At 37.6% G+C, this 17,646-nt stretch overlaps 1 protein-coding gene across 4 annotated transcripts in view; it reads left to right on the top strand.

Moving 5' to 3' along the window:
- The window catches only part of dacha (dachshund a), a 155,985-nt gene that overhangs the window by 126,583 nt on the left and 11,756 nt on the right, over window positions 1-17,646 (top strand). For all 4 annotated transcript variants that reach the window (XM_079585591.1, XM_079585590.1, XM_079585593.1 and 1 more), the window contains 2 exons: window positions 14,625-14,770; window positions 15,300-15,447. In XM_079585591.1, the coding sequence (XP_079441717.1) occupies window positions 14,625-14,770; window positions 15,300-15,447 (294 nt within the window). The remainder of the gene's footprint in view (window positions 1-14,624; window positions 14,771-15,299; window positions 15,448-17,646) is intronic.

The raw sequence follows: 17,646 nt of genomic DNA on the forward strand, positions 1-17,646 counted from the left end.
TGTTGGTACAGCAGGTGGCGGCCCCTAACGCACATCACACACACAGGGCTGCTGGGAGGAGACAATGCAAAGATGCCCTGAGGCTCTCTTAAAGAGATTCAGTGTGCACCTGGCCTCCGAGCATATTTTATTAATGCGTCTGGAAAAGAATCTACCCCAAACACACACATATGCGTGAATACCACAAATCGCTCTTGTTTTTGAAAGTGCAGGAAATTTAGGTCACTGACCACATACTCACACCCGATGTCTTTCTTTTTTCATACTCTCAATCTCTCCTGATCATTCCAGCAGATTCCAAACTCACCGTCACACAGACTTTATCTTCAAACACGTATCAGTAGACTTCTGCACTACCATTTTAACCTACACACACACACACACACACACACACACACACACACACACACACACACACACACACACACACACACACACACACACACACACACACACACACACACACACACACACACACACACACACACACACACAGTAAAGACTGGCCATGATTATATCAAATATGTCTGCTCTAGTTTACTTCTGCGATGTGCTGCCTAAGTGTGTTACTTGCTGTTATGAATTCTATTCTGTTCATGTTAGTGTGTCTATTTATTGACCTTCAGTAATTCATCCCCCCTTTACTTCATATCCTCTTTCTCCAAGTTTTTTAACCTATTTATCTTTGTTTTTGCATGTTTAATGTTTTATGTATTAAAACCACTTATATGACCTGCGACAGATTTTATCTCATCAGATAAAAATCTCATCAGAAGAATATATTTTTATATTTTCTGCTAAAAATGTGAGTGCTGTTTGCAAGACTTGCCACCACAATACTAGGGTGTTCTGGGTGGTTGCCAGGATGTTGCTGTGCAGCTGCTGGGATGTTGCTTATTGGCCTAATTAAAAAAAGCCATCCCTATGGCTGCGTCCGAAATCACATACTCTCGAGTAGGTACTTATTTTGAATAAGTAATTACTTCACGAAAAAGTACGTTCTATATAGTATGAATGTGTGCAGTATGAATATAATGGACATACTACTGTATATTCACCATGTTGTCATTATCATGTGACCAACTAGCGTCAGATGCATCACTTTACTGCCATTCACAAATCCTCTCCTGTGGCCTCATGGGATAGTAAATTGTCCATCATATGCACACTTCCGGAAGTAGTAGGTGATCCGGGCACTTTTTGCCTACTCTTTTATGAGTATACGTACATGTACATACTACTCGTCACATACTGTTTTTCGCATGCTATATAGTAGGGAAGTATGACTTTTTGGATGCAGCATAAGTCTCTGATATTCTGGCCCCTACATGGTCTATGGGAAATGTTTTGCCTGACAGCTGATAATCATAACTTCACAAGTCTAGGGTGAATCCCAATTCTCTGTCTTGCCCCTTCCCCTTAGTTTTGCATGTTCACGTGAGAGTAAGGGCTATCCCAATTCTCATTTTGATCGAGGGGTAGGGCTTGGTTTCAAGTAAGCTTGCGAAAAAGCTTTGTTTTAAGGGGTATCTACCACTTCCTCTTAGCCCTACCGCTCGATCAAAACAAGAATTGGGATAGCCCTTAGTCATGTGAACGTGCAAAACTAAGGGGAAGGGGTAGGACAGAGAATTAGGATTCACCCCTAATCTCTCAGAAAAGTAATCTCACTTATGTACTCAAAAAGCAGCTTAATTTGAGGTATACTTTATATTTGTAGCACACATGGTGTGGAATTTATATACGCTGAAGTTTTATCCCCCAAATTTAAATGTTATTGTAACATCCCTTCATTTTGGTAATATCCATTGTCAAAAGTATAGTATGAATCAAACCATTTTCTGTTGGCCAACATGGCAAATTCGCCTGACCAACTTGACAAATCTCTCGCTCTCAAACGTAATTCACGATTGCATGGATTCCTATTGAAATGACTGGATTTTGCCAATGAACATTCACTGAACAATGGTAAATGTGACTGCACCTCAACCACACATCTACAAATCTAAAGTTAAAAAGATCAGAGTCTCACAAACGTAGATTACGTAGATCTTCACGAAAGGGCCATTGAATTTTAAGCACTGTTTGGCCTCTGTGTGTGTGTGTCGGTGATGATAAACAAAGTGACGTGGTGGTACGTGGTGATGAATGGTGAAGCCCGGGGCCAGGAGCACTGTGTTTCAATGGGACTTTAGTGAGTGAACCCCCTCTCCAGCTCTCCATAAATCACTCGTTCTCTTTACCTCTCTTCCTCTCTTTCACTCAGGGCTGGTTGAATGCCAACAGGAGCTGCTCTCACTGCAGGCAGGGTCTCTCATTTCTTCCATTAAAGAGCAAAAGGAAATTCTGATATTATGTGTGGTTTTGGTTCATATGCAAACCATTTAGCACACACTAACATTAATCTTCCAATCAGGCCACTGAAACTCGCAGGCCTTTAAAAAAAAGTGTAACGAAGAATGTAAGAATGATTTATTCTTGTTAAATAGTAAACAGTACACTTTTACACACATCAATAACACTGTTTTATCATTAGATGGCCTATTATTGTTGTTAATTGAATCCAAACAACATTTATGAGTGAAAACCAAGTGACCAAGTTTACATACTATACATGTATAGGTGTTTTCCAGAACTGAGAGGCTAATTTTAACATATTGTTTGTTTAGGAGGACAATTTAGAGCCACATAACATAAGCATAACATTACACCTTTATTTGGAGTGGAACCACAGAACCATAAACTGTAAATGTTGGATGGGATCTGTCCCGTTTAAACAGGAAATTGTATTATTGACATGGTATTAATGCTAATGTGCTAAGCAAACATAGAATTCAATCTTATTTACAGCACATTTTAATGTGATTAATGGAGCATTCAAGTCAAAAAGATCAAATTTATGAGTCGAACACCATAAACGGCACCACAAAGTTGTAATTACGAGTAGGAAAACCTTTGGAATTATTTGAGCACTGAGATTTTGAGTTGTGTCAGACGGAAACCATGACGGTTGCAATGAATGTAGCATCTGTATTGAATTCAATTTGTTAAATTTAATTGCTACAACCAAAGTGATTTGAATGCAACTAATGTCGTGATTACGACTTCCCAACACGTAAGTATGAACTTCCCAGAAAGAGCAATATTTCAAAGTATAATGAGAAATAATGCAGGGTTTGATTTTGCCCACCAAGAATTGATTGAATGGTGAAAAGTAATCTCAGGTTGTTGGAGGAGTTAAATAGTTCAAACTGAGATTAACCCAGTAAAGTTTCATTCATGTCTGATTTAAATGTGACTTATTCAAATGACATATGTTCAATATGCATAACATAGACCTGGCACCATGCTATGCAGGTGCCACTGCGTTTTTCTTTGATTTTTGTTTCTCAGAAATCACTTCATTGTACACTTAAAATCTAGTCCAGAGTCTATATGTGTTGTATGATAATGTGCTAATGTATTTGGCTTAAGCTGATGTGAAGCACTTTGGCTGTAGAAGCACTTAGTGTACATTTGTGTGTGCGAGAGGGAGCATGGGTAGGCCGAGACTTGTGCTGCGTAATTGCTCTGTCCAGTTTTCCACAGAGTAGATATGTAGCATCTGGTTACAATCAATGTTTCCCTCCGCTATTATGAAATTAGCTGCGCGGAAATGATTTGAAATGGCCTGTAATGATTTCTGATAGAAATGTGCGCCATTGTTTCGCCCTTTGAGATAAGCGTGCTGGTAAATAAGTCACAACAAACGTAAAAGGAAACCGAAGCGATCGCTTTACTTCGTTCCAAGTCAAGGATCTGTCCTCAAACAGCATGTGCTTGGCTTTTCGAGCCTTGTATTTTAATCTTCATTTTTGTTTGTTTATTCGCAAGCCCCTCCTTCAGATATGTGCAAAGGGGACCATCCATGGGCTTTGAAGACCCTTTTTGATCATTAGGTTGATTGCTGTTCTAAGCGCGTTTGTGATGGTTTAATTAAACCAAGACCCTTTGCGGGGCCCCAGCGGCCCTCGAGAGCTCTCCGGCTGGAGGGTTAGAGGGTCTCCTCACGGCGCACGGTGTTTCTCTTTGTGTTAACGATGAGGAACAGATATTAGATGAGGAAAATCAATGACATGTTGGAAAAGAAAAAGTAAACAGTTAGCAATTTGGGGCAAGGTTAGCACGGTTGAAAGTCACCCCACAAAAGCGAAATTTTTGGACGAGAACACAAGTGATAAATGATGTGCGCTCTATCTCCTCTCTCTCTCTCACATACACACACACACACACACACACACACACACACACACACACACACACACAGAGAGAGAGAGGAGGAGAAGGGTGAGGACAGGTGCTTGTGTTCTGCTCTGGTTCTGAGGGAAGAGTTGGAACAGGTTTTGTCTCTCAGGCTTGCACAGTCTCCTGTGTGGTGTCACTATCACATCTGAAGGAAAGCTGCCCCAAGGCGGACAGAGATACTCGCGCCGATAAAAGAAAACAATGCACGAACCAGAATTAAATAATTCCAACTACCAGCTTACAGAGAAAACAAAGTGACAAACATATAGACCTGCATGGTTTTAAAAGGTTAGAATGAAAAGGAAAATTATGCAATAATTTACTCACCCTCAAGCCATCCTAGGTGTCCTACATCCTACTCTCACCTTAGCTTACACTACTCCCACATCTTACGTCGGAACTTGACACTCTCATGAACACGGACAGACGTTGCCGGAAGCCAGTGATTACAGTTTATATAATTATGTATATGTTTCTGACACAAACGTATCGCTTTGCTTCAGAAGGCCTTTATTAACCCCCTGGAGCCGTATGGATTTCTTTTATGATGGATGGATGCGCTTTTTTGGGCTTTAAAATCTCAGTTACTATTCACTCCCATTATAAAGCTTGAAAGCCGTATAAACCTAGGATGGCTTGAGGGTGAGTAAATTAAGGGATCATTTTTGGGTGAACTAACCCTTTAACTCGACGTCATAAAAATACGAAGAATTTGTCCTTAATTTAATAATGATAATTATGATATCTTGTCCGAGCTAATTAGATGAGCTTTTTTAACCACTTAGTACTATGCTGAGATATAGGCTAAATTGTTAGCTTGCTAACCAAAGACCCTTTGTTTACCCTTCGTTTGTGTCAGAAAAATATACATAATTATAATTGTATAAACTGTAATCACTGGCTTCCGGCAACGTCTGTCTGTGTTCATGAGAGTGTCTAGAATTTGACACAAACTTTTTTACGGACACTGCAATGGTCGTGAAATTATGTCACACTCCATGCTGTTTTTATTATAAACATAAATGTAACATATGACAAATAGTTTTATATAAACAATATTTTTAAATATACCATTTACTTGAATTTACTGCAAAAATATGTGTTTTTTTCAATGCAGCAAGAGGTCGCGCCGTGACATACCGATCTTCTACTGGTCACACGTCTTCACGTATTATAGAGTTCACCAAACTTGAACTTTGGAACGTAGCAAAATGCGCAACTCTTAGCAAGAGCTTGCGTTTCCGGTCTGATGCATTCACGTGCATATGAATGAAAGTCAATGGGGGGTCGGGGGTGTATTGTGACCATCACTTAACTGATTCCAAAATTACATACTGTTTAGTAGGTACTACATTTTAATAAAAACTTTGCGACCTTTAAAAAAAAAAGTATTTTCTGAATTAAATACGGACATTCATAACCTCGATGGAAGTAGTAACTTTTTTCATTCTACTGCTTTATATGAATACTATGAATTTAGACATTTAGACATACGACTCTTTTCACGTTCTGTTTTTTACTTACAGTACCGTAAATTTGGATGCAGGGCAAAAGTCCAATTTTTTTTTGCTACCTGTTAATAATGCTGCTTGCTAATGCGAGTTCTTCCCAGGTGGAACTTCCCAAAGGATGTTCTCGTTGTAGAGAACATTTAACCACGCAAATGTGTATACGCCCTGAAAACAGGTGTCAATATTTTGGGTGCCAGAATTTAAAGACTTAAAATCTGTATAAAGGTTTGTTTTTTCATATAGATTACACTCAATGCCAATACACTAAAGTCTAAATGGGTATTTCAAACTGTATTCTGATCTTTAAATCACAATATGCTGCAAAAAGAGAGGAAGTCACAAAGGAGTTCACATTTCCAAATAAAGAAAATGAAAGAACATTGGACTGCACGAGGAAAACTTTCTCGCTGGCGTCTCGGGTTCTTTTTTGTGTCCCTTGAGACGTGTTCATCTCGCAGGTCCATTCCTCCTGCGCACAGGTTAAGGGCTGCTGCGTTGACCTAGTATTCCTCTCATTTAATATTCCACCTACTGCTCTTCACACGCTAATTGGGGGAGAAGGAAATGCTCATTAAGGCTCATTTCATGTACACATATTCATTAGGCACCGGGCTGGAGTGTCAGGAAAACGCAGCCTGGCCTCTTTTCTAGTTTGTTTACTTTCCTGTTTATTTGCAGGTGTATTTGTTCGTTTAAATTGCCCTTTCCTGTAGTCTCCTGTTGACTTAAGCGAGAATGAGCCCAAATTAGTTCTGTTTGTTTTTAGTCTATGTCGTTGTTTTAAAGAGAGTTTTATACTTGGTGAAAGTTTGAATATATGTGGGTGCTTGTGGATCTTAAAATCCTTAAAAGCCATGGCCTAGTCTTATGGTTCACGACATACAGTATGCTCTGACACATTGAGCTGTGGTGCTTGCTTAGGAAACAGAGGTTTGAGTCCAGTTCATATTATTTCCTTAACCCTCACCCACATCATTTCCTGTCTACTTATACCCATCAATGAAAGTGAGAAAACGCCAAAAACAGAAAAAGTGGATTTAGTTTAGCTTTCTAGTTCTCCAAGTCACTGTACTGTTGATTTCTAGTTAGTTGTCCTACTATACTGACACAGCAAGTCAATGCAGTGCCACTTTTATAGCTCTCATTGCACCATTTAGACTTAACTATTCTTTCATTTTGCATTCCCACCATCCTCTATCTTCCAGAACAGCCCAGACGTGTTCTGCGGTCCAGCCTTCATATGGTTGTTAAAATGTAATATACACTAATACCCCCTCATTCACTTCCTCCTTCAACCTATTACTGCTAGGGCTTTTTATTGTCCTGCTTTCATCTTTTTTTCGTGTATACGTATGTATCGTGGGGGTTAACTAACGAACATTGGTCCTTTGCTTTGGTTGAGCTCATTAAGTGCTTTGTGCATTTCCTTTTGGGGTCCTGGTTTTAATGCAGCTTGTTATTCTGTGCTCTAGTGAATCGGGGGCCCTGTAGACCTCAAGGTTTGGAAGTGTAACCCCTGAGAATTATTTGAAGTCGAAGAACGAAATTAAGAGGTGATAGGGAGTGACTCGTGCACTGTATCATTTTCATTGACTTTCATTTACTGCGCCGGTAATATAGCTTGCGGTTTGGTGGTAGGAAGTTTCTGTGCTTTGTTGAATTGTGTTATAGCAAGTCAACAAACCAGAGGATCTTTCTGATTAGTAACTTCAAATAGATCTGTGCATTTATGAAGAAAATGGCAGCGTTGCATGCCGCCGCCATAAAGCTTGAGTGCTGTGAATGGTTTTAAATGCGTTGTTATGCAGTTGCTAGGGGTCGTAGGTGGTTCCTTGAGAGCAGTTAACAGTTTTTTTGCAATTTTTTGTTGTTGTTGTTGGAAATTTTGCCTTAAAAAAAAACAGCAGTCTATTGGTCAGCACTGTGAATTCACATGAACTTGAAAATGAGCTAAATCTTCATGGGGAACTTTTTCCCGCTCATGCAAAACTCCAAACAATTAAAAAGACCAGATCTTTACTGCACACTAGGGTACCTATTTTCATGTAAATTGCAGGTAGTCGTGTGGATTGAGGACTTTCCGTCGTGTTACTCCTCTGTGAGTTGGGTCTGATTGGACTGTGTCTCACAGCTATAAATACCACCCTGGCGTTTGGATTCCCATGCTTTAGGGCTCCCCTGGTGCCTCCTGTCAAACACTGCCATCTTGTTGGGAATAAATGTCTAACTGGCAGAGGGGTGATCTGTCTCTCTCAAGCTTTTTTTCTCTAGCGGGCTTACGCTCCTTCAGAGTTTGTGTGCCATCAGCTTCGTTCGCCCTGTTCTCTAAATCTCATATTTGTTAACTTACTCTATTTCTCCTGTGTTCTCATTTTTCTTCCTGATTTCTCTTAATCACTAATGCAAACTCTTCTAACCATTGCCATCCAATCATTTCCCCAGAGGCACAAACTGTTCAGAACAAGCGTTTTGTGCTCATTTAACCTTATGTGATTGACAAATGAGACTGGCTGATAATGAGGCTATAATGATAACGATTATGATAATGAAGCTTATTTTTGGACAATTACGATATTTTGTATTCTCACATTATTTGTTAAATATTGCCCTCCAAAGCGCATTGTAGTGATGCAAATAAACATCACATTTTTATTGCTATGATTCCAAAAAAGAAAAAGAAAAAAAAAGTAAATTAAATCTTAAAATGCAAATAGTAATATGTTCAAATGTTAAAGTATTTATACATCACATTAGAATTTATGTTAATTTAAATGTAAAATAAAATCATTATATTACATATTAAATTATTAACTACCTTTTATATTACTTTATATTTTATGTATACCTAATTACATTAATCTCATGAGGATCACCATTGAGAATAGTGGGATTTACATCAATAGTAATCAAATTAAAACATCCGGGGAAAAAATATATAGTATTATGAATTGAGTAAATGTGCTTAATTACCATTAAAATGAACATCACTATTCACTACACGGTCTTAAATGGTCCTAAAAGGCTTATTTTCGTTTTTGATTTAGGGGTGAAATATAAGACACCTGAACAGCTCTCATCCTAACCTGATTTCATCAAAACAAGGCAAAGCGAATAGTGAAGTCAGCAGCTTCAACTTTTTGCTCAGAATGCACCATTATATACACTTGTCACTAATTTCCTCTCTCATGACATTATTAATATAGTGCTAAAAAGGACTTCACAGTTCAAAACAACCTCAAATAATTAGCTGTTGCCCATCTTTTAACATTTACTCTGGCAATTATGGTGATTAGCTGTGTGCCTTGATCTTCATATGTAAATCTTTGTGTAAACAAACCTATATTAGTGTGTGCGCGCGGGTGCGATCATGTGCGCGTACCTGACAAAAACACTGTGCCGTAGATGCGCACTAAATTACCCCCTAATTGGATCCCTTTGAATATTCAAGAGACGTCCCCCTCCGACACATGTACAAAATAAAAACTAACAAATATGTGGGGGCAAGAAAAGCACACTGGGGTTAAAGGCGCTGAGGGAGAGAGCCTTCTTTCTCTCGTTCCTGTCCCCGGCATCTGTTCATCCATATGGAACGGGGGGCAGAATCCACCGTCTCTGGGAAGGCTGACATTATGTCAAGCTGAAACCGTCTTTAGAAGAAAAGTTCGAGGAAGAGACATGAGGAGAAAGCGTTTTCAAATTTGATGCGGATCTAGCACATTCGAGAACACTTTACATGGATGATGACTAAGTCGACGCACTAAATAAATGTTAAAAGAAAGATTATTTTATTTTATTATAAATTGTATTATATAAATTATATATATATATAATATTTTTTTTTGGAGGGGAAACATCTTTGAAAGCTAAATCAAGCTTTCCAATTGGTGTACATCTCAAAGCAAAGCTTTTGTACCTCTTTTTTTATTTATTTCTCTCTGGCGGGCATGGTGGTCCTTGAGTTTGAAAGAGAATAGAAAGTTGATAGATGGTAAGAAGATTGAAAGAGAAAAGAAAGTTGATGCATGTAAGTAAGAAGATCCTTTTAAAAGAAAGATCTATAATAGCTACCGGTCGATATAAAATACGTCCGACTGTTTGCACTGTATTTTATTTTTATTTATTTTATTTTCCAAACTGTGATTCAGGAAGATTTTATTAATTTTTAGGGCTGTCTGATTGGAAGAGATTTTGAAGGGGAACGGGAGAGCTTCACTCCGACGAGGCGAGTGAAGATTAGCTATACTATGGAGAGTATAGAGGTTCGCTGTTTGTTTAAAACAGCAAAAGTGAAACGTGCTCTGTGGGGGCCCACTGGGGCAATACTGGTGTGGTACACCACCCCAGCAGAGGACGTCCCTGGATTAGGTCCAGTGGCACCGCAAACCTGCTCAATCGCTTCCATCTCAGATAGGGGTGATTATTAATTATCAGGGCTGTCTGATTGGAAGAGATTTTGAAGGGGAACGGGAGAGCTTCACTCCGACGAGGCGAGTGAAGATTATCTATACTACGGAGAGTATAGAGGTTCGCTGTTTGTTTAAAACAGCAAAAGTGAAACGTGCTCTGTGGGGGCCCAGTGGGGCAATACTGGTGTGGTACACCACCCCAGCAGAGGACGTCCCTGGATTGTAGGTCCAGTGGCACCGCAAACCTGCTCAATCACTTCCATCTCAGACACGGTTTTAATTATTCTTATTTCTTTTGATTATTTTAATTTCTTCTATGTAAAGCACTTTGAATTACCACTGCTTAGCTTTGCATTTACTGAATGAGCACTGTGCCACTGTTCGTCCGACTGTTTGCACCGTATTTTATTTTCTAAACTGTTTTAATTATTCTTATTTCTTTTATTATCTATGTAATTATTTTTATTTTTATTTCTTCTATGTAAAGCACTTTGAATTACCACTGTGTATGAAATGTGCTATATAAATAAACTTGCCTTGCCTTGCCTTGCCTTGAGTTTCTTTGTTTTCGACCGGTAAGAAAGCTTTTTCCAGAAACTTCATATTGTCTTTATTTTTAGTGGACAGCAAATAAAAGGTCTGATAGATGAATTATTGATTGCAGTGGTCAGTTAAAAGAAAAAAGCACTTCCCTTCTTTTTGTTAGTTTATTTATTTATCTGTTTGTTCACTTTGTACTCTCGCCTGGCGGTGTTTCGTAGGGTTGAGTGGATGGATGCGTTTTGTTCGGTGGGACAGGTATTTTTTGTGTTGCTTGTGTCTTTTAAAAATATTTACATTTGCAAAAAATGATTCAGTATTGTCTTCTGCCAGGAACCAAAAATACATTTTTATCCAACAAACATACACACACTATGTACAAACAAACAGATCCCATTGTGCTTGGCCTAACACACACACACACACACACACACAGTATCATTACTCGTGCACATTACAGTGAGGGGAGACAGAACGGGGGCACTTTGTAAATGTCATGGGCCGAGGGCTCTTCCACCCTCTTTGCTGGATGGAATAAAATGAATTGAAGTGAACACTATCAGCAGCCGCAGCAAGATAAATCTGTCGTTTAAAAGGGACTTGCAATTAGGTGTGCAGGGGCCAGCAGGAGGGCAGGGCTTTCAAGAGCCTGCTGCCATTAACCTCCTTTCTACTGCCGCATTGACCTGGGATGTGTAGTTTTTAGTTCCCTAAGCTTGAATTTCAGTCATCTACTTACCAAAAAGAACTACAAAGAGGTTGATGTTAAATTTTAACTTGTTCATGAAACAACATTGAAAGCCCATGTTACTCAGTAAAACTGAATGTAGGATCGGATTTTGATAAATTTAAGCGACTTAAATCTTTTCATTCAATTCGAGATTTGTTCAGTGACCATTTTTTTTGCTAGTTACATCATTACACCAGTAGGTGGCAACAAGACTGTCTTTTTGTGAATTATGAATGAGTCACTGAATCATTGATTTAAATAGATTTGTTAAAAAAATACTGAAAGTTTTACTGACAAGTAAAGCAAAGTCACTTTTCATAATATTTTTTTCAAATTGTATCAAAGCAACTTTACAGTGATGTAATGTGATGTAATGTTTATAATATCTTGATGTCTTCATTCATATAGTCGCATTTAGCAGATTAGAGCTGTGCGATAATATAGTTAGAATTTGAAATGATGCAAGTAATCAAGCAGTTGAGATTTTCTAAATAGTATATCGCTCTACGCAAGTGTACTGTAGTATGAAGAGGAAGTTGGACATTACTTACATATGCACATTTATATAAAGGGCTGGGCAATAATATAATTACATTTTGTGACGAAATAAAAACTGCAGTTGAGATTTGCTATACAGTATATATCGCTTTACGTGAGTGTATTCTATGTATGTGAATAAAGTTGGATATAATATATAACCAACTTTATATATAGAGCTGTGCTATTTACATTTGCTACATTTTACAATTATATAAACAATCAGCCGAAATGATATGCTACTGTATATAGCATATATACATCGCTTTGTGTTTTGTATGCATGGAAAAGTAGGACTAGGATGTACTATACAGTATATCCAACAATGTATAGATACAAAGTGGGTACAGCAGGCTTCCAAAACATCTTTACGTAATTTGAATGATCAGATATGCAATTAATATATCAGACATGTTTACACATTAATAATTCATCCACCTCCTTTCTCTCCTTGTTGTGAACAAGACATGACAAGCTGAACAAACTACAGCCATTTCAGTTTAAATGATGATTGATTATGATTATGAAAACATATTTTTCATTGGAATAATGTGCAGCGATGAATCGTACACAATATGACCAGAAACATACAATCCAAATTTTCATGTTGACTTTAAAGCCTACATTGTCTGTAATCGAACACAGCGAACAGATGCACGGCCGTGACTGATAAACACACACCCACTTGCGCTTTTAAACATTTCTGCGGTCTTCACCTCCAGCTTTATCTCACAGTTCACCTCACACCTCTCTCTCCAGCGTCCCCTTCCGCTCACCCCTTTTCTCACCCAATCCTTCTTCCTCTCGCACGCTTTCCTCTTCACACTCTATCTGCGTGACCTTCATCTGCTCGCCACTTTCAGCCGGCACCAAAAACTTAATCACACACTGTCAACCTGTGAGGAGAGGAGGAGGAGGGCGAATTCTTCCCCTCTTTCTCTCGGCTCCTCTCTTCTTTAATGCCCTTTGCAGTGGCGAGTAAGGAAGGGGGGAAATTTATAGCTGGTGGGACAGGTGGGGTATGAACAATGGGCAGAAAGCAGTGCAGGGTTATCTGGTGGGGCGCGGGAGAGCGTGCGGCAGGGAAATCGATGTGACCCGTGATACACTGTCATCACAATTCCCACCCCAGCCGTCCTATTTGTCTTGCGTAGGGAGCCCTGGACGGGCCGTGTCAACGTGCGCTGAGAGAGGCCCTGGCCAGATTAGCCGGGGTGAATCATGACTGCTCGCGCTCTCTTATTCAGCCCCAGTTCTGTCTGTTATTGCTGGTGCAGTGGGGCTATAGTTTGTGGCCTGGCACTGTGGGTGGGAGGGGTTGCCTATGGGGCTTGTGGGTAAAATATGGATTGTGTGTGTGTGAAAATAAGAGATTAACAACTATATGGAGGTTTAGACACAGCAGCTTTCTGTTTCATCAGAAATACACGGCGAAGTGCTCACTCGGTTTATATTTTCCCCGCTGAGTGATATTCGCATTTACTGGTTCTGAGTGTACAGTCTCGCTTTGATCGTAGCCAGTTCATCCTCTTTGAAAAAAGTGTGTATGCTGTAAGATGTAACTCTCTTTAAGGTGAAGTATCATTTTTTTTAGATTAAAGTGCATTCTTCTATTCCAGTTTGTTATGCAGAGACTAAAAGTAGGCAATTTGTAGGTTGATTTTATAACTGTGGCAACATTAAAAGATTGATCTGTTTGTTTGAGGGAACAACACAGCACCTACTCAACCAATGGTGTGAGTTTGGCCAATGGTAGAGGGGGAGTTAATTTAAGAAACCCGTTCGTATACGACCTTTTTAATTCTGCTTGGTGACAGAAATTACAAAAAATCTATGAATTTCTTCAATTCGAAATTGGTTTTGCACTAAACTGATTTTTTTGTGTGTCTGTGTAGAAAAAAAATTCTCTAAGAAATTGCTTCACAAACAACAACAAAGAAATGGCAAGTAACATTGAATTAAACATGAAATTAAGAAAAACTGACATTAATTATATTTTCTTGTAAAACGTACTTAAATGTGTTTTATTTACAACTTTAAAAAATAGTAGTAGTCAACCGATAAATATCGATAAAATGTACACACATCAGTTTATAAATTATTGTTAATAAATTATTTTGTATTGTTAATTTTTTTAATGATATTCAAAGTTTTATAACGTTTGCCTTTTTCCAGATTACTAGTGTTTACTTCCTTTACTTTTAACAATATCTTCATTTTTGAAAAATACTATAATAGATTACAGTATCAAGAAGAAAAAGTTGATTTTTTAAATCACGTTCCAATATTTTTTTCAATTATGATTCATTGAACTAATTTATTTCTAATTTAGTAAATATTATGTAAAATAAATAGGTATTAATTTATAATTGTTGTTTACCAGCTTTAAATTAAATACTGTGATATCATATACAGTATATACCGTAATCTTTTAGCCATCCTGCTCTAAAAATTCCGCAAAACAGTTATGATGCCAAACTGAATAATAATAAATTAAATGTAATTTGTAAATTCTTTAATATATAAAATTGAATTAGATACACATGTTAATGTTGACAGTCATAAAACCACTGTTGTGCCTATTCACAACATATATCATGTTCTGTGTTTTTCCAGATGAGGCTCAGTTAGCTTTGCCCATGCAGAAGTCAGGGTTCGAGAAGCTTCCTCTGGGCACTCAGACTCTTCCTCCAGGCTTCCCCGCCCCCTTCCTGTTTGCAGATGGCCTCTCTTCAGTGGAGACATTGCTTACTAACATCCAGGTACATCCAGTGTGTGTTATGTTTGTGAATGTTTGTAAGGAATTGTTCAGTCCAAAAAGTGAAGTCAGTTCATACTGAACCATGTCTGACAAGATTGCCAGTGAATGATTTAAATGTCAGTGTGTTCCTCACACAAATCCTTAGTATAGCTTCAAAAGCTTATGGATGCGTGTATAAGTATAAAATCTTATTAACAAAAACTGGGAGAGTCAATATAGGTAGAATGATTGACCACAATTCATTTTGTGATTCCAGAAGTTTAATAAAACAATGTTCATCAGTAAAAAATAACATTAAGGAGGGGGGAAAGAAATATGATTTCAGTTCACATCTTGTTTGTAAGTTTTGTTACAATGAAGTTATCCTGCAACCCCTTTGTAAGTTTGCTGAGGACCCCTAATGGGCCCCAGCCCCCTGGTTGAGGACCACTGCTTTAAAGTATATACATTATGCATGTTGCATAAGGTAACTGCGGATGTTTATCTGTGTATTAAAATCGACTGTGTCTTGTGTTCTGTTGGCGGCTCAGGGGCTTCTGAAGGTGGCTGTGGATAATGCCCGTGTGCAGGAGAAACACGTGCAACAGGAACGCAAGGAGTTAAAGATGGAGCTGTACAGAGAAAGAGAGATGAGAGAGAGTCTGGAGAGACAGCTCACCTCTGAACTGCACAGCCGAGGTACGTACACACACCTGATTAAACTGGAGGACGTTAGGCTGCTTCATTATTGAACTATCGTCGTCATACGCTGAAATCAATTTGGTGCGTAACACTTTACAATAAGGTTCGTTACTACATTAGTTAAAATGAACTAATAATGAACTGCACGTATACAGCATTTATTAATCTTTGTTAATATTAATTTCAACATTTACTAATACTTTATTAAAATCTTGTGCACATTAGTTCATGCACTGTGAACTAACATGAACTAACAATAAACAGCTGTATTTTAGATTAACAAATACAGTGACAAATGTATTGCTCATGGTTAGTTCATGTTAGTTAATACATTAACTAATGAACCTTATTGTAAAGTTTTACCAGTTGGTGTAACAATTTTTACTCAGAAAGAGGAGACAAGTAAAACATTGAATTAAATGTGACATTTTGAAGTAGAAAGCATTTTCTTGCGAAACGCAACACAATAATCTGTTTTATTTAAAACAAAAAAGTGTAAAAAAAGTATATAGTGTAAAAAAATCTTTTTTTACACTATATACTACTATACTTAAGATAATAGTTGAGTCAATATCACTATAAAGTGCCTTTGGTGTCCTCATCAGAATCATTCAGTCATCATGAACATAATGCAAAATAATGAAATTCTGAGGTATTATTATAAGTGGCCAAACATTTACACACATACAAGTACAATGATAAGTCTCTTGAAATGTGTTTTTCTGATTTTATACCATTTTCTTTGATTGGATATATGTGATTTTGTAATGTCCCACATGCTGCTCAGCTAACTTCAGTGAGTATAAAAAGTGGTTAAATGACATAAAATTAAAACACTTTTTGAATGTACTTATTGTCCTCAACAAGTTATTTAATAAAACAAGTCATTTTGATTATTTCTATTTTATTTTCATAATAATATTAAGCATTTTGCATGTGTCCCTGAAATTGGCGTCCACCCTGTCATTATGGGGTTAACGCCCCTTTAAGAAACCAACTGATGTTCTCAGTGACACCCCCTCCCCCATTTGGTCTTTCTTCAGTGGAGGTTAAAACATCTGCTGCACACACAATAAGTATCTACACTTATATTTCCTAATTTTCATCATATTGTGTTTGTAGTTGCGTGTTGTCAAGCTTAACATGTCCACCCTGTCATTGTGAAATATTAATTAATATAAAAACTTTTCAGAAATTCAAAATATATATTTTAAGCAGTGCACAGTCAGCTTCAACAGTGAATGACTTTGCTAACTGCATGTACACCATGTGCTAATTAAATGCTAACTTTAGCCAAAAATGTCCACCCTGTCATTGTCCACCCTGTCACCAAGCCTGTGTCCACCCTGTCACCAATACATATTTAGGCAGTAATTTCATTATTATCAAAAAACTTTTACCATTAACTAAAATGTTTTGCTGGGAAAGGGACACATTATCTTTCTGTAGATCTACATTTTATAATCCCTAAGCAATGAAAATGTATTTATTCTATTTTGAATTTGTCCATGACAGGGTGGACCTATGTTATGGTTTGCCCGTATATTGTCAGCTTGCAGTTAATTTATAAAAAAGTGATGGAGCTTGACCAATATGCATTTCTAACAGCCTAAGGTCTCCTTAATACAACACATATTAAGTTAAATGGAAAATCTCAGATTTTTATTTAGGAAATTGTGAGGTCTCAAAGGCACTTTATGGTGATTTTGACCCAGTTATATTTTAGGTCCAGAGTTCCCACAGTCATAGGAATCAAAAAAAAAAAAAAAAAGGAACATTAATGGAAGTTTTTATAGTAATTATATGACTTATTTTAAGTAAATATCTTATAAATTTATAAATAAATATTTATACAATTATATAATTATAATAAATATTTATATTAATGATGTGTAATCGTATGTAAAATCATCTTTAAAATAATTATGAAATAATTTTAAATGAAGTCTTATCCTGTATTCACTAATGACTGAAAAAAGTCATGGAAATTCATTGGTCTTACGATCATCATCATCATTTTCTTGTAGTAAACACATTAACGCATGACGAACACTCAGAAAAAGCTCAGAGTGTGTGCCGCCAATTCTCTCCTTACATCGCAACCAAACCGTGTCACTAGTGGATTTACTGCCAATTCAACTCCCGTCGTTTGCGCCAAGAAATTAAGCCAATTATTCAGCTGGATAACAACTCTGA

This window comes from Phoxinus phoxinus, assembly GCF_949152265.1.
Source record: "Phoxinus phoxinus genome assembly, chromosome: 17".
Taxonomy (NCBI): Eukaryota; Metazoa; Chordata; class Actinopteri; order Cypriniformes; family Leuciscidae; genus Phoxinus; species Phoxinus phoxinus.